Source organism: Hemicordylus capensis, chromosome 2 (assembly GCF_027244095.1).
Source record: "Hemicordylus capensis ecotype Gifberg chromosome 2, rHemCap1.1.pri, whole genome shotgun sequence".
In the NCBI taxonomy this organism is placed as follows: domain Eukaryota; kingdom Metazoa; phylum Chordata; class Lepidosauria; order Squamata; family Cordylidae; genus Hemicordylus; species Hemicordylus capensis.
The window spans coordinates 257,040,616-257,058,790 of NC_069658.1; the positions used below are offsets into that span (position 1 = coordinate 257,040,616).

Genomic DNA, 18,175 nt, shown 5'->3' on the forward strand with positions numbered 1-18,175 from the left:
CTGACTTTCTTTAACAGCATCTTGACCAGCAGAACTCAGGGGATGGAACTTTTCTGGGTGTTCATTTGGATTTAACCTTCCAACTCCTGGAAGACAAAATGGCCTGGGTGGGGCTCTGGAGATAGAAAACATTATGTTCATTGAAGGTGTATAGATATTCCATGTGATCCCAAGTCCCCTGCAGTCAAGCAATAACATCCATACTGGAGATAATCATTATACCAGCCAGATTCCAAGTGTCATCAGAAGTACAAAGCAAGAATAAAATATCTAACACAATCAGGTAAGCTGAGCACACACATGAAGCCCCAGATATAATAAATTTTAAACTGATCTATCACATTTATTGTTTTTAATTTAAAAAGCATTTTGAAGTTATTCTAGAAAACATTTAACCATTTTGTTGATGGAAATGGCGAGGCAGAGAATAACTAGTCTGAAAGACAATCAGTGATTAATCCAAGGTAGAAAACTCAAAGTCCACCCAAGCCAGAAATTTACTCAGTCTGCAGATTATAAAATCAAGTGGCACAGAACTCAAAAGTCCATGCCAAGCAGAACACTCAAAGCTACTATTATTCATAACTGAACCATTGCTTGCTTCCACCATGCCTAGAACTCGATGTCTAACAGATGAATGACAAGCAGAAACTCAACAGGTGGAGTTGCCCCAGCATTTGGAGATTAGAAATTGTACCCGTTGAAGTTCTGGTGGAACTCTCTGCCACAGGATGTGGTGACAACCAACAACCTGAATGGCTTTAAGAGGGGTTTGGATGACTTCATGGAGGAGAAGTCTATCAATGGCTACAAGTCGGAGGGCTATAAGCCACCTCCAGCCTCAAGGGCAGGGTGCCTCTGAGTACCAGTTGCAGGGGAGTAACAGCAGGAGGGAGGGCATGCCCTCAACTCCTGCCTGTGGCTTCCAGCGGCATCTGGTGGGCCACTGTGTGAAACAGGATGCTGGACTAGATGGGCCTTGGGCCTGATCCAGCAGGGCTGTTCTTATGGTTGTCATGCCGTTGAAGAGTAGGTGCTGCTTTCATCCTCATATCCTAGGGTCTATCTGTCATGCAGCTGTTAAATGTCTCGGGTCCTCTGGCCCAGGGGTGGAGCCACCATTGGGCAACTGGGTTCAAAGAACCCGAGCCGCTGCCCCTCAGGGGCCTTGCCTCGTTGCCCCCCATCTGATGTCAGACATGGGGGGCATGGTTTAGATCCTGGATGGGGGCCGTGCAGCCCTATTCCAGAGTTAAATGGCCAGCACTGCATTTGCAGTGTGGTCAGGAGCAGCTCTCCCTGCCTTAAAGGCAGGGAGAGCCCCTTCTGGCAGTGCTGCACCCGATCTAGCTCCCAAACGGGGCCCCATGGCCCCATCCGGGAGTTAGATGGCCAGTGCTGCATTCGCAGCACGGACGGAAGTGGCTCTCCCTGCCTTAGCGCTGGCCTCGATCTAACTTGATCTAACAAACTGACACCAGTCGCGGGGGCATATCTAACTGCTCCCTGCATCTTATGTCAGACACGGGGCAGGGTGAGGGGGGTTGCAGCGGTGGCTGAACACAGGCCAAGGAACCCAACATTGCAATGGTCCTGACACACACAACATACAGATTTTGTTTGGAACAACTTCTCTCTTCTCAAAGTATCTACCCATGATTTCTATCTTTTCCATAGGAACACACATGAATATTTTTCCCCTAGTGCACTTTTTAGTATGCTTTTGTACAATGGTACTATACACTGTTGGTACTTTCTGGGTTTTTCAAAAGTAGGGTTGTTTTTGGTCAAATTATTACAGAGAACTTCATTCTGGTGAGAGCTGAGCAACAAAATTTTTAGGAGACAGCTCTATTGTAGTGCAAAGGGAGATATGCAATCAATAGAGAATAAAGGCTTGCTGCACCTTGATGTGGAAGTTATCAAGGCTAGGTTACCTACCTGTAGATAAACATGTGGTCCCAGACCCGTATTTCCTGAAATAACATGAATGTGCAACTGAGAATTTGTCAGGGATTATTTGTCAGGGAGGAGAGCTGGACTTGTTGTAGCAAGCATGACCTGTCCCCTTAGCTAAGCAGGGTCTGTCCTGGTTGCATATGAATGGGAGTCTTGATGTGTGAGCACTGTAAGATATTCCCCTCAGGGGATGAAGCTGCTCTGGGAAAAGCAGAAGGTTTCAAGTTCCCTCCCTGGCTTCTCCAAGATAGGACAAGATTTTTTTTTATAGGACAAGATGTTTTTGTTGAACCAACAAACTACCAAAGCATACAGTACGTTGCCAAAGCACAATTATATACAGAGTGGTTGTTTGTACATGATATATCTACAAAGATTTACACACAAGGATTTGGAAACCCACAAGGTTAGGAAGTATATGCAAGTAGTACTGTTACTCAGGGGTGGGGGATTACAAGGCACATCAGGTAATCGGGTGTGTGTGTGTGTGTTACGTCCAACGTCCATTTCCATAATTTGTCCCATTGCTGTTTAGAAGAGATGCTCTTGTCTCTTTGCACATAACCATGCAAACTTTTCCAGAAGAGATTTACTGTCTCATCTGTGTGAACCTCTTGGTCGCTTCTTCCCTCCCTATTCCTATGCAGGAGCATTGCATGAATGACATACAGGTTTACTAACCTGATTACGAGAAGGGGAACGTTCCAATTCCCTAGTATGAGGGCACCCGTTCCATCCCGTTTCCTTGAAGGTTTCTTTCTGGGACCTCGAAAAGAGGTTCTATTGCTTAAACCCTGAAATTAGTTCTTCCCAAGTCTGTTTTTCCAAATCAGGCCACTCTAACAGCTTGCTTACTCCCTGCCACACTCTTTTGGCTACCACACACTCTTTTAAGAAATGTGAGTGGGTTTCCCTGAATCAGGGGCATAACTACCATTAGACTAGGGGAGGCGGCTGCCTGGGGGCCCCCACGCCTCGAGGGGCCCCCCAGAGGCAAGTCACATGTGAAGTGAGTGTGTATGTGTATCAGCGAGGGGCCCATTTTAAAATTTTGTCTCTGGGCCCACTCCAGCCTCATTACGCCCCTGCCCTGAATGTTTTGCCTAGCTCACTAGCTTTCTGTTTGCAGGTGATTTTAGGACACTCTTGCTGGTCCTCTGGGAGCCATGGCTTAGCCGCATTAAGTGGTAGTACTTGGTGGTATAAGCGCCACCTTGTTTCCCATAAATGGAAAGGGACTTTTTTCTCCTTAAAGAGAGCAATAGGGTGATTGGGTTGCAACAAGTACTGTGAAGTGCAGTGTTTGTAGCGTTTACGTTCTAAATCAGGTTTTAAGAAACCCACTTCTAGAATCTCTCCATAAATTGTTTTCCTTAGCTGCTTAACTGAGGAGGATCCTTTAAATAGATCCAGTTCAACTTTCCATTTTTTAGGGCTGAGAGAGATTCCTGCCTGCAACCTTGGAGAAGCCGCTGCCAGTCTGTGAAGACAATACTGAGCTAGATAGACCAATGGTCTGACTCAGTATATGGCAGTTTCCTATGTTCCTATTATTACCAGGCGAACTTAGCATTGAGCTTTCAGCACTCAAAGCCACAGATCTGTTAAACTGAGGACCACAGACACAGGCATGGTGGCACAGCATTGCTGGGTGGGGGCAAGCTCTACTCTCCCAACAAAGAATAACTCTTCATATTTGCCTTCCTCCCATTGCTGCTAACATGATTGTTGCCAGCTTGCCCCCATTTTTGAACATTCCAGTGAGCATGTGTGGCAGGATCGTGTTAGTGACATGCAGCTCTACACTGCCATCTCAACCCCTGTGGAGAACATTATTTATTTCCATGTTTATCCCTCCCCTCCTCCAAATAATCCAGGGCTGCATCTCTTCCCCTCCCATTTTCCAGTACAGGCCCCAAGCTGGGAAAGGGCCTGTCTCTCCATGTTGTCACCTGCAGAAGGGGATCCTTGACATCTCCAGCTAAACGGCTCATGTTTTGCTGTGCAGGGAAAAGAAGTCTTCTGACTGAGATCTTGGAGGGTCATTGCCAGGCAAAGGTTATTGGGTTAGATGGACCTATTGCCTTATTCAGTACACACCACCTTTTTATGTATGGTAAGTAAACAGACGTGCTGGTGGTGATTGTAAAGTAGCAGTGCAATCCTGGCATATACATGTATTGTAAGTGCATGCACACCACCCAGAAACATGGCTTCAGAGAGGCAACAGCAGCTGAGTGCAAGGCCTGTGTTTCAGCTCCAAATATATAAAGTTTGCAGGTGAGGCCCCTCATTGACAGGGGAAAGTCATTTTGCGTAGATTAAATTCATAGGCAAGTTCAATAAATTAAATATATGTAATCGAACATTTTATTAATGTGCCGGGGAAAGGGAAGTAAAAGAACACCTTGTAATTTGTAGGATTGTAACTTCAAACTTCAGTTTATTGACTAATATATGATAAATTTGAATTTGAGAAAGATCTTCTACCTCCCTTGGACATTAAAAAGATTAAATTATTGATCTGATTACTGATAAATCTTTTCAGACCAATAATGGTGAAAATCACACACACACACACACACACCCTGCCCAGTAGTTCATTCCCCTAATTTCAGTGACAGGAAGGATTGTGTATGCATAATTTGTATCTGTAGGTAATCAGGCCACAAAGAAAAACAGTGTCCTGAAAAGGAAAGAGAGGAAATCAGCCGATGGTGCCTGTTCTAGAAAAATGAGTTTTTCTAGAAGCAGCATCAGTTTTTTCTAGTTGCAGGGGAGCAACAGCAGGAGAGAGGTCATGCCCTCACCTCTTGCCCGTGGGCTTCTCAAAGGCATCTGGTGGGTCACTGTGTGAAACAGGATGCAGGACTAGATGGGCCTTGGGCCTGATCCAGCAGGGCTGTGTTCTTATTGTATCTATTTTATTGTGAGCCGCCTCAAGCAGTGGGGGCATAAATATTTTAAATAAATAATACATGTTCTTAAGAGTTCTGAGAATTGAACTACTCTGGCTGCTGCGGGATCCCTTCTGGCCCTGTCAATAATGCATGCTGCCTCCTGCCCTGCCCCTTCTGTTTCTCTGGAACCCCCAAGTTCCAAGGCAGGGTGGCAATTACTGCAGTTGCTGGGGGCAAAAGGGCGGGAGGACTATTGTCTTCCTGCCCCACGACGTATTTGCATTTGGTTAGCCACTGTGCTGCAGCGCTGCATGGCTCTCCGTTCGACTTGGGCAGCAGGGGGTGGGGGCTCTTCTCACGTTGCTGTAGTTCTGAGCATCCTAAGATGTCTCTCATCCATCCAACCCAAGAGAAGGCGGGATTCCAAACATGACGTCATTTGGGGGAAACCGAAACTTAGACCAAAGCCCAGGAAAGGAGGCGGGGACAGCAGCAGCTGTGCGGGGAAAGGAGGTTGCACTTGCAGATGCTTTTCTGAAGCTCAACAGCCAGGCAGACCTTGCTGCCATCTTCGGGTTTGTAATCTTCCCATTCGGAGCAGAAAACTTGGGTACGGGCCAAAGAGGGAGAAAAGGCGGGAGTGGGGAGGTGGAATTGGGGGCGGGCGCGGCGGCGGCGGGGGGTAACTCCGCCCTCCCCCTCAAAACTGAATGGGAGTGGGGAACGCTCAATACTTCGACGGGTCCCCGGTGAAATCTCGGAGCTCCGCTTCTAGCTGGACTCGCCCAGCTCATTCCCAGTCCCTTTCCCCCTCTCCGCTCACCGTGTTCTCTCGACGTTAGTATCTATATACAGATGCTATTATAGCAGATCGGCCTCTTAATCGTGTAAATATCTTTGTAAAAACAAATTACTAAGGTGGGGGGAGGGAAGGAGGGAGGAGAAGACGAAGTCACAGAGTTTAAATACGCAAGAGATCCTGAACCTCCCGACCCACATTCTGACGGTTTGGGAGATGGACGAGGGAGGGATCTGGGCAATGGTGTCGTCGGAAGTTCAGAATGGTGAGTGCTCCCTATGATTATCCCCGTAGCCCTGGCTCACCCTGATAGCCACAGCCTCTGCTTAAGTAATATGCAATAATTCTGAGGAGTTCTGCAACAATAAGTTAAGGAAAGTTTCCTGACCCCACGGAGCTTGAACCTTATGTGATTACTCTCCCAGAAGAGCAGCCTTGGCTTACAAAAACGAAGGGTCATTGGATCCATCTGCTTCTCTAGGCAATGAGGCTGGTGGACGAACATCTTTGCTCCGTTTTCTCAGAAGATCCATTGGGGAGGGCCAAACCCCCAAGCAAATGCCACACATCAGAAATGTTGCAGTGAGTGACTTAGATCTTCTCCCCACCCTTGCAGTGATTTCGCAGGCTCACTGGAGCACACCTGTGCTTTGCCCCAGCATAGCCCCACAACTTCTGCAAGGCAGGATTGCTACCTTCCTCCCGACTGCTCTTGCTATTAGCACTGCTGCTGAAGCCATCCCTGCAAAAGGGCTGCCTTTCCTTGCAGTTTTACACGGTAAGTCCTGTGGGACTCTCTGTTGCTCTGGTTTGGATCCCAGGCTAGATCAACACAGCTGGGAGATGCTCTAAGTGCAACTGCAGAGGAATACAGAAACAAGTAACAACAGCATAGGAATCAGGTGGACTGGGAGTTAGTTACACTGCTCTATGTTGCACTGAAAGGGGGATGAACTTAAGTCTAAGTGAGAATGAAAAAGAAGTAGCTAAAATTCCTTGTATAATATCAGATTAAAGCTGCAGTCCTAAATTGGGAAGTAAGTCCTGTTGAGCTTTCTGGGGTTTACTTCCGAATGAACACACACAAACATAAGGTGAGTAGCTCAATCCTGTGTGTGTGTATATATATATACCATCAAGTCGGTTTTGACTCCTGGCAACCACAGAGCCCTGTGGTTTTCTTTGGTAGAATACAGGAGGGGTTTACCATTGCCTCTTCCTGCACAGTTTGAGATAATGTCTTTCCACAGCTTCCTATATCGCTGCTGCCCTATATAGTGGCAGTGGGAATTCGAACTGGCAACCTTCTGCTTGTTAGTCAAACATTTCCCTGCTGCGTCACTTAAGGTGGAGGAGAGCTGGTCTTGTGGTAGCAAGCATGACTTGTCCCCTTAGCTAAGCAGGGTCTGCCCTGGTTGCATATGAATGGGAGACTTGATGTGTGAGCACTGCAAGATATTCCCCTCAGGGGATGAAGCCGCTCTGGGAAGAGCAGAAGGTTTCAAGTTTCCTCCCTGGCTTCTCCAAGATAGGGCTGAGAGAGATTCCTGCCTGCAACCTTGGAGAAGCCGCTGCCAGTCTGTGAAGACAATACTGAGCTAGATTGACCAGTGGTCTGACTCAGTATATGGCAGTTTCCTATGTTCCTAAGGTGGCATGAATACTTACCCGTATTTTACGGACTATAAGACGCTACGGACTATAAGACGCACCTTAATTTTAATCCAGTTTTTCAGAGTTTTAGCATATTAAACTGTTATCAAAACTGTACTGAAAAGTCCTGCTAGCTCCAGGAAAGGACTCTCAGCCTTGCTTCAGTTTGTTCTCCTTGCCTCAGATAAGTCCTCTTTCAATTGCTCCTACTCCACTCCTTGTTTTCTCTTCAACCTCGCTTCTGACCCTATTAAAAAAAAACCACACCTCTTTCGTTTTTGAGCTTTCCTTCTCCTCACCAGAATGCACATACTTGGGGCGGGCGGGCAGGGGTCATATGAACTTCCAGAGGAGGGAGCGGCCACCACTTCGGCCCTCCTACTTCTTTGCACTTTCTTCAGCTGAACATGTTTGCAGAAAGTAAAACGGGAGGAAAAGCTGATAACGATGGTGTTGCTGGTGGTGATGTAAAACTTGCATGATCCACGGAGGCCACTGGCTCGTCGGGGGGGGGAGGAGTCCACAGCCCAAGTGGCGGAGGGTGAGCTGGAGCGGAGGGTGATCTGGAGTGGCAGTCCCCAGGCGGCACGGGGTTAAAAGAGGGTCGCCCCCAACCCCCTGCTTTAGCATTGGTACAGGCTTTCCTGGGGGATAGCCCCCCCCTCCTCGAACCTGTTGGGCAGTTACGAGTATAAGACGCACCTGAATTTTGGCGGATATTTTTCAAGGAAAAAAGTGCGTCTTATAGTCCATAAAATACGGTACCTAGAATTAAGGAACAAATTGAAAACTTAGAGAGCAACCATGTAAGCAATAAAGCCTTTTGATAGTCTTGCAAATTATGCAGGGTTTACATATGAGTCTCCACGCACCCATACTTTGCCTTGATCTTTCAGCTGGACATTGGGCTGGGGAAGCATATGTCCAGGCAGGAATTCAACAGTGGCAGCTTTTCCGATAGCTTCTTTTTAGATATGACCTTGTAGGTCATTTCTGGCCACCCCAATACAGTGGATATGTGAAATTAACCTTTTTAACCACCACCCCCTGCATATGCCGAGGTTGGGTGTCAACTACCTGACTGCAGATACATGGAACCGCAGATGTCAGGCCCACGAATAGTGAGGTTTGCCCGTATACAAATGCCAAAAATACATATATTCAGTTAGTACGTAAATTAGCAAGGCCTCTGGTTCACCTGAACGTGAGAACGCCCAGATCTTTCAGGTTCTTCATTATTCATAATGGCTCTGTGGACAGTATGCTGGAAAGAGCCCGCTCACCCCCCACTGATCTTAATGTGGACACATCAAGCGTTCAGAGCAAGTGAGGTTTAGCATTGCCTGCTAGCTTCCCCAGGGCCAGGCTAGCTCCTGACTCACATGCTTTTGCCTGAATGGAACAGAAAGGATCAGGCTCATAGCTCAAGGGCAGAGTGCTTGCTGTGCAAACCAAAGGTTCCTGGTTCAGTCCCTGGCCTCACTAGTAAAGAGGAAAGATTTCTGCCACCGTCCTTTGAGAGCCATTGTTAGCCACAGCAGAGGGCAGAATCATGTATTCCATCCTGAGCTGCTTCAAGGAAGGATGAGATAAAAAATGAAATATATAAATAATAGGCTGATCGCCAAACTTCCTAACTCTATATAACTATGATCAACACCCTGGGATGGAGTGAGGCTCAAGTCTGATTCAGACCTGAGCCTCACTCCATCCCAATCTGATCCAGAAACCATTCAACCCCAGCTGCAACTTTGATTTCTGGTCCAGATTGTGTTTAGGGAAGAATCCCATTAACCAAAAGGTACTGTTTGTGGCATACAGACATTATTGTAAAACAAGGAGCAAAGGGGAGATTGCATTCTGCTTTCTTAGCTGCCAATCAGACTTGACAGTGGGGAAGGAAATATTCATCCTTCATTTTTCTCCCCTTCTCACTGCTGTGTAGTAAAGCTCCATCTTCTAATCCTTTCGTTTCTTTCCCCCCAAACTTATATTTCCACTCTCAGTAGAAGATTTTCCTTTAATCCACTCTTTCCTGCCCAGCTGCCTCCCTCCCTTTTCCATGGCCACCATCATGAACATGTTCATCAACATGCTTTTGTTTTCTATAAAGAAAAATGCCAGAGAAGACCCTTGAATGCTGACCTTTGAGCCACTTTTCAGTGAGATTGCTATTCAGCTATTCTAAGATAGGAGACCCCCGCCTCTCCAGCCAGATATGTTGCAGGAGACCCATTTCCTTTCCATTAGCACTTGTTTGGGGCCTTTCTCTTGCTATAGGTCTGGTTGGAAGACCTTTTTATATGGGGGGTGGTGGGAAGATGGGGAGCAGAAGAACCAAGATGAGTAATTTATTATAATTTCTAGAAGAGTTTGATTCTTCTTTCCTTTTTTAAAAAATTATACTGTTCCAGTGATAAAGATTTAAGAAGAGTTCGTGTAGTAGAATGGCAGCCCATTATTCACGGGAGCTCATCTTGAAGAACTTGCTGTTGGCCAAGAACAAGGAAGAGCCCAGTAGCAAATTGTCCTCCTGTTTCAATTGTGCTCTAGAGAAACTCCAGAGGGAGCCAGTGTGTGTGAGAAGCAATGCTCATCTCACCATTTCTGATGGGCACACTTTGATGGAGTTCACCTCTGGTAACGGAGAGTGTCAAATAACAGTCTTCCACAATCAGGGCAAAGTCCACTATGATGTCTTTGTGCCTTATTGGGACCTCTACTTCTCTCGTCTTTGCACTACCGCTCAGCCCCTCAGTGTTGGGACTATCCTTGGTATCCGAAGCCACCTACATTCTTGGGGTTCATCTAGAAAAGGATTTTCCTCCTTGGCCTGCTTTGACCTAGCAGTGGAAAGATTTCCCATGGAACCAGATGCTGTGCAACGGGATGCTGAGTTGCTGGTGGAGTGCGCTGGACAAGTGATGAAGTTTATCTCTGGTCAAGGATCCTGCAAGATTTCTGTCTTTTTTAGATTTGGTGAGCCAACATATGATGTCCAGGAGCTCAGCTGGGATCTAGTCATGGAGCGTCTCCGGACTGGGGTAGAACCATTGACCACAGAGAACTTGTGGAGACTGAGGGACAAGTTGAGGACCACAAAATGGGGAGAACTAAGGCGTTGCCTAGATGAGGCCATTGGTAGATTCTGCAAGGAACCCCGTTGTGTCCAGGACAATGCCAAGATGCTGATTGTAACCAGCAATGACAACATTGTGCTGATCTCTGGGAAGGGAGAAAACCACATCACAGTAACCTATAAATACGGAATGATAGAGTACCAGTTGTCAGAGCGAGGGTGGTGGGAGATGGCAGCCCGGGTCCTGCAAAAGAAAGAAATTGGAGCCTCTGGTTCTATAATAGATTAGAATAGTGCTGCCTCAAGAAACCAAAATGGAATGCCAAGTGGATTGCACTCGTGTGGTCATTGGTTTCAATTGCCTCTGAGCCTGATAGCCTTGAGCACACACATAGTGTGGTGGCTAGGTCTGTGAATTATGAGTTGGGAAATCCTGGGATCAGATATTATTCCAGCTATTTGCTTACCAAGTGGTATTTGCTAAATTCCAAACTAGACCTTGACCAAACTTCATCTGTGCATGCCTAATAAATCATTTATCTGAATCTTTCACAGCAAGCTCTACTGAATCTTAGAGTTGTTGAAAGTCTGACATTGTTTCATGAATTTTCTGTGTCCATTGAAATTGGAAAGTATCAAACATTTGAATATGTAATGTTACTATATTCTGTTTTATTATATATTCTGATTTAGTAAATGTATGTTGCTGCTGGTTTTCATATGTGATATTTGTTCAATTTGATAATTGGCTCTTACAGGGTTTATATTTTTTAGTATACAAACAAGTTGTTCTAGTAAGAACTAATCAGCCTACTTTCCTTTCACTGTCTCTACATTTGGACTAAATTTGGTTCAAATCGAGGTTCACAAGTTAGATCTCTTGCACCTCAAATGTTCATGCATCCACCATTTTGGATCAGGGTGGATGACATTATTACAAACAGTACCATTGAGGTGTCCCTGTGTGTCGCTCACTACAACTGTATAAAATTTATGCGTCCGCCATCTTGGATCGGGGCAGATGACATCACAACAAATTACACTGTTGAGATGTCCCTATGTGTCCCTACGACTGTACCCAGTTTGGTTCATATTGGTCCAGGCATTGCAAAGTTGATAGTGGGGGACACATGGACACACACACAGAATGCCAGGTGATCTCAAAAGCCTACTGGAAAGTAGGCTCAAAATTAGAAATTTATTTACACAGCTTGAACTGCTAAACTGCTAAATCAGTCTAACTTTTTAAGAGAGTTTACAATGATATAATCAGTGTAGCTGATGAGTCTTCCAGATATCTCCCCTGCTGTCTGGTGGGGGCAGCGGGTACTTTCTGGAATATTTTTGACACATTTTTTTAATTGGAACGTTCATACATTTTAATTAGAACGTTCATACATTTATTCAATTTAATTCAATACATATCAATATAGCATATATATGATACAAACAAACAAAACTATCTACATATTATTGGACCACTACTAGGAGTGGACAACATCCATTATTCCAAGCATATCAAAATAATCATGATTTCCAAACTTCATGAATAGGATCAGAGTTCTCTCCATAACACTCTCTATAAGAAATACATTTTTTCCAAATGCAACAAAATTGTGATTCTTTTCTCAAATTTTTCATTATCTTTATCTGAATTTTTTTCTAAAATTGGCCATGACCATACCTTGTTATACCATCTTTCCACATTTAAATTATCCAGCAGTTTCCATTGCTGTGCCATAATTGCTTTAGCAGCCAGGATTAAAAAGATAACTAAATATTTATCTTTAAGTTTAGTATTATTTCCTGTAAAAATATGTAATAAACCCAAATATGGAGAATATTCTACTCTTTGATTCATTATTTTGCTAATTTCAACAAAAAAAAAATAATCTCCCAAAAAGGTTTAATTTTCTCACAAGTCCTTTCTAATACTGAAAGTGTTACATACCAGTGAAGTAGCATTTTCCATTGATGTTCTTAAATAGAGGCCAAGAGAAAAACCCCTGTCCTCCATAATGATTGCCAGTGCGTCTCCTCTATATTTTTTACCTAAATCAATTCCCCATGCATTCCTCAAACATATTGGGGGTCTCCAATCTCTTTGTATTAATATTTTGTATATATTTGAGCTTATCTCTTTAGTCTGATCCAGATAACGAAGTAATACTTTCTCAAAATTTGTGAGTGGGTAGCTGAACTCTCAACGCTACTATCCATCAATATGGATGTAATTTGAAACCAAACTAGCCAAGGTATTTGACATCCCTTTTGTTGTTCAATCTCAACCTTCTTATATAACCTCTTATTTCTATAGAAGTCTCTTATTCTATTAAAAAAAAGTCTCTTATGCTATAAAAATTTCTTTCCTTCAGCATCCTCAAATAAGCCAATCTATATTTATCTACCCCAGTATCCAGATATGTTAATAAAGGTGTTAGTGGAGAAATATCTCCTATCAATATTGTAAATTTTTCTTCCCATATCTGAAGCATATTTCTAGTGAATACATTTTAAATTTTCTTAACCTCTTTACATTTACTTGGATGGAAAATTATTTGTCAAGACTCCTGATTCCTGTATCTCTTCTATTTGTATCCACTGCTTTGATACATCATCCATTATAAATGCAATCATATGACTTAGTTGGGAAGCTTGATAATAAAGTTTTAAATTTGGAAGTCCCCAACTGGCTTGTTTTTGTGGTCTATATACTATCTTTCTATTTAGTTTTAATTTTTTTGTGTTAAAGCAAAACCTCTCAATTTTGTTCTGCCATAACCTTAATATTTTATCTGGGATTTCCACAGGAAATGATTGAAATAAACAATTAAGTTGAGAAAGAATTTTCATTTTTATTGCTGCTATTCTTCCCAACATATTAAGATTTAATCTTTTTCAGTGATTACTGGGGGTAATCTTTTTGCCTGTAACTGGAGTTCTTCTGGTGGTCATCTGCCCAGTCACACATCCTCCCAGCCTTCCCCTCTGCAGAGCCTTGCTCGGAGGACTCCAGAACTGAGGAAAAGTGTGTAGATCACGTGACTAAGGTGTAATTAGTTGGAGTCTAACTACATATATATATATTTAAAAAGCTTGTGAGTGTTCCAGTAGGTTCTCCACGCAGGCGTGAAGCCCATCTGTGTGACTGGACAGATGACCACCAGAAGAACTCCAGTTACAGGCAAGCAACCTGAAGTTTCTATTTATTAATGGTTTTAGTTACATTAATGCCTAAATACTTAATTGATTTATACATTATTGGAATCCCTAGATCACTAGAAACTTTCTTTTGTATAGTATGGGGTATATGGAAAAACATCAATTGAGATTTATTAAAATTGATAGTTAACCCTGATACCTCCACAAATTCATATAATTCTTTCTTTAAATATTCAATAGACTGACTAGGTTCTGCAAGAGTTAGTACCATATCATCGGCAAATAGATTTAATAAATATGTGTTGTTTCCTCATTTAAATCCATTAATTCGATCATTTGCTCGCAACGCTATATCTGATATTTCTGATGCCAAATTAAATATTAAAGGTGACAAGGGGCATCCTTGTTATGTACCCCTAGACACTGAAAACCACTCAGAATCAAAATTATTAATTCTAATTTGAGCTTCAGTTGAACCATAAGTCTGATCAATCATACTATAGAAAAAAGAGCCAAATTTAAATTTCTTTAAAATATATTTTTTAACAATTGGCTCCAAACAATCAAAAGCTTTAAGTATGTCTACATAGCATATTGCTAGAGAGGTTGACTTTAGAAGCATAGCTAATATTTAATAGCTTTCTTATAAAATTAAAAAGCAAGTTTTCCAACATGAGAACCTTGCTCATGCCCAAGGCCTATCTCCTTCTCCGATTATTTTACACAGTCAGACAGGTGTTATTGACTGGTTGGTTTTATCCGGACATCGAGTCCTTCCCAAGGACCTGGGATGCCAGAATTTCATTGTCAATGATGTTGTTGTTGTTATAGATATCATCGCAGAATATAGGCTGTTCCCAGTAAAGCTGCTTTTTGTAATTGGCTGATGGTGATTTCTGTGGCCCCTATGGTGTTGAGGTGCTCTTCAAGGTCTTTTGGAACTGCACCCAGGGCGCCAATGACCACTGTGATTATTTTGGTCTTTTTCTGCCACAGCCTTTCAATTTCCATTTGTAGATCTTTGTATTTGATGATTTTTTTCTATTTCTTTTTCTTCTGTTCTGCTATCCCCTGGTATTGCTATGTCGATTATTTTCACTTGTTTTTCTATCTTCTCGACTACAGTTACAGGTGAAACTCGGAAAATTAGAATATCGTGCAAAAGTCCATTAATTTCAGTAATGCAAATTAAAAGGTGAAACTGATATATGAGACAGATGTATTACATACAAAGCGAGATAAGTCAAGCCTTAATTTGTTATAATTGTGATGATCATAGCGTACAGCTCATGAAAACCCCAAATCCACAATCCCAGAAAATTAGAATATTACATGGAACCAAGAAGACAAGGATTGTAGAATAGAACAATATCGGACCTCTGAAAAGTATAAGCATGCATATGTATTCAGTACTTGGTTTGGGCCCCTTTTGCAGCAATTACTGCCTCAATGCGGCGTGGCATGGATGCTATCAGCCTGTGGCACTGCTGAGGTGTTATGGAAGACCAGGATGCTTCATTAGCGGCCTTCAGCTCTTCTGCATTGTTTGGTCTCATGTCTCTCATCCTTCTCTTGGCAATGCCCCATAGATTCTCTATGGGGTCAGGTCAGGTGAGTTTGCTGGCCAATCAAGCACAGTACACTGTATACTTTTCAGAGGTCTGATATTGTTCTATTCTACAATCCTTGTCTTCTTGGTTCCATGTAATATTCTAATTTTCTGGGATTGTGGATTTGGGGTTTTCATGAGCTGTACGCCATGATCATCACAATTATAACAAATTAAGGCTTGACTTATCTCGCTTTGCATGTAATGCGTCTGTCTCATATCAGTTTCACCTTTTAATTTGCATTACTGAAATTAATGGACTTTTGCACGATATTCTAATTTTCCTAGTTTCACCTGTATAGCTGGTGTATTAAATAGCAAGTTTTCCAACATGAGAACCTTGCTCATGCCCAAGGCCTATCTCCTTCACATCATCATCATCATCATCATCATTATTATTATTATTATTATTAATAATAATAATAAACACTGCCACAGTCTTAGATATTTTTTCTGCTTTCAATTGTACTTTATGAAATGTACTCAGAACAATCATCAGATTAATTAGGTATTATCATAGCTCCTACCAGAGCTGGGGTGGGAGTTCACTGGGTGATTCCTTAGCTATAAGGGATTCACAGTAGGTTGCCACTATCCACTTTATTTTGATGTGGGAAAACCCACTTTCCATATAAGGTTCCTGGGGGAGGTTAAAGTGGCAAACCCCTTCCTAGCAGTCCTAGGCCTCCAAAGGTATGTCTAAGGCAGATCCAAAATGAAGAGTAGCACACTTTACCAACAAGCGTTTATTATTAGACTGAAAGAAAAACAAGAATATCCAACAAGAACAATTGTCTCTACATGAAGTGGATTGTAAGAGAGAGTACTTGCATTAACCAGGCAACTCAGATTCAAGCAATACAATAAAGGAAAATAGCTTCCCTCATACATCTAACTGAACTGGTCCCTATCTTATTATTTGCAGTGATCTTCCAGCTGTCTACAGACTGTGGCCTTCCCATTTCTCAGCCAGCTTCTTCCTCAGGGCACTCTTGGGACAGAACAAACAACAAAACAAAGCTTTCTTTTCTGCTGGTGTCTGTGTGTGGAGTTCCCACCTAGTCCTCAGGATTGGTCCTTTTGTTCTGATTTCCCATGGCTTCCCTCTCCCACTTATTAGGAAAGGCCCACGCTCCCAGCAGATGCTGTAAGTGAGGCCTAATCTACCCTCAAATCCTTCCATCACTACAGATACATATCTTGTCTAAACACATACAGAGGGACATAAAGGCTCTATCTACACACAATCCATGAGGAACTTCACACAACACGAGTGAAGCACCTGGGAGGGTTCTATTGACGAGCAGCCATTCATAGCTAGATGGCCAGATCGGCCGCCCACACAACTGCTGGCTCTGTCACGGAGCTGGCAGGGGCTGCGGGGATCAGGGGCCATGTGGCCCCCAGAAGTTCCAGGATGCCCCACATGAGAGTGCAGGGCATCCCGGAGAGACCCCCGAGCCCAGTCGGGGGTCTCCTTGTGTGTCGCCATGCACTGCGGTGACACATGATTAAAACAATGAGGTTAATGGAGTGCTTGCTCTGTTAACTTCATTTAAGGGGAGGGTGCTAGCCGCCTTGTAGGGGTGTGCAGGGACCGGTCCGGGGCCATGCAAGAGGCCTCCAGACCGGTCTGGAATTTGGCTGGTCCGGCGGGCAGTGGGAATGTGGCTTTAAGGGTGGAGGGGGTAGTACTTAAAACCCCCCGCCGCTCTTTCCCCTCCAGCGCTGGACTTTGCTAAACTGTTTTTGGGGCGGCAGAGTTCCTCCCTGCTGCTCCTGCCCCCATTATTGTCTCCCGAGAATACAAGCAGTAGAAGCTGGCGCCATGCATGCGCCCATTGCGGTGCACGCCCATCGCCGCCGGCACGCCGCATACGGACGCATGCATGACGCCCGTATGTGGGTGTGCGCATGCTGCAACGGGCGCATGCGTGGCACCAGCTTCTACTGCTTGTATTCTTGGGAGACAACGACGGGGGCAGGAGTGGCAGGCAGGAATGCTGCCGCCCCAAAAACGTTTTAGCAAAGTCCAGCACCAGAGGGGGAAGAGCGGCCAGTGGTGGTGGTAAGTACTACCCCTCCCGCCCTTAAAGCCACACTCCCCTCACGCCTCCGTGGTTCGATGCAGATCTCTACTGCCTTGGGAGCACCAGGCTCACCTGCGGGCCTGGTGGTTCCCACGATCCCTGAAAAGTGGGCTAAGCTCCCTTAGCACACTTTCCAGGGATTGTGAGAATAGCTTCCATGTGTAGAGCCAAAATGGGGTCTTTGGGGAGAGTGGACTTGACCCGCTCTCCCCGCAGACAATCACCTAGCCTGCCTTGTTCAGCTGCCCAGACAGTTACTAGCTTTGTCACGGAGCCGGTTGGGGCGGTGGAGTTCAGGGGCCTACTGGCCCCCGGAAGTCCCAGAATGTCCCGTGCAAGTGTGCAGGGCATTCTGGGGAGTCTCCCAATGCCTGGAGGCTTGTTGTAGCCTCCTGGTCAGAAGGCTACTCATGAGTCACTGCACCATAGCAACACCCAATCTCTTAACACAGTTTTTGGGCGCACTCATGCCTGAAACCCAACTTAAGCGGCGGGCTCTGTAAGCAGGCTTGCTCCTGGGAGCTGCGTGGCTTCCCTTGCTGCACACGAGCAACATGAACTGGGCTGGGCTCCCTAGGCCAGGTTCCTGCTGCTCAGGAGAATAGCCTGTAATGTAAGGAACTGCATTCAAAGCATTGTTAATTCATATGAACTACACTTAAGACACTAGCATGTGGTAACCTCAGGAGGTTTTTTTTTTTTTTAAGTGTTTCCCCCCCATTTCAAATTGCTCAAAAAGAGCAACTCAGGTAAAAGTCATCCTGGCTGTGTAACCATTGCAAATCTATCCATTTCCAAATAGGCAAAAGTCCTTCATATGATGGGAGCTGTAGTCCAACATCATCTGGGGACCCAAGTTTGAGAATCCTTGGCTTGCAGCAAAACTTTCATGAGCATCTTCAATCTAGACTGCAGAAGATGCTG

The 18,175-nt window shown here is 44.3% G+C and overlaps 1 protein-coding gene across 4 annotated transcripts; it reads left to right on the plus strand.

Annotated features, from left to right (window-relative positions):
- Positions 1–5,348: 5,348 nt before the first annotated feature.
- On the plus strand, positions 5,349–13,075 carry LOC128342285 (uncharacterized). Of its 4 annotated transcripts, XM_053289431.1 has the most exons (3): positions 5,363–5,469; positions 6,275–6,436; positions 9,726–13,075. In XM_053289431.1, exon 3 carries the CDS (start codon positions 9,759–9,761, stop codon positions 10,677–10,679), a length of 921 nt encoding a protein of 306 aa, XP_053145406.1. In that variant the 5' UTR covers positions 5,363–5,469; positions 6,275–6,436; positions 9,726–9,758; the 3' UTR covers positions 10,680–13,075. The 4 variants fall into 4 exon arrangements, with proteins under 4 accessions (XP_053145405.1, XP_053145408.1, XP_053145406.1 ...); XM_053289430.1 differs by lacking the exon at positions 6,275–6,436 and having other exon boundaries at positions 5,349–5,469; XM_053289433.1 differs by lacking the exon at positions 6,275–6,436 and having other exon boundaries at positions 5,358–5,434.
- The last annotated feature ends 5,100 nt before the right edge of the window (positions 13,076–18,175 follow it).

What these genes read in the sequence shown, in the direction of transcription:
- LOC128342285 (XM_053289430.1), top strand. Translation starts at nt 9,759, where the DNA reads ATGGCAGCCCATTATTCACGGGAGCTCATCTTGAAGAACTTGCTGTTG.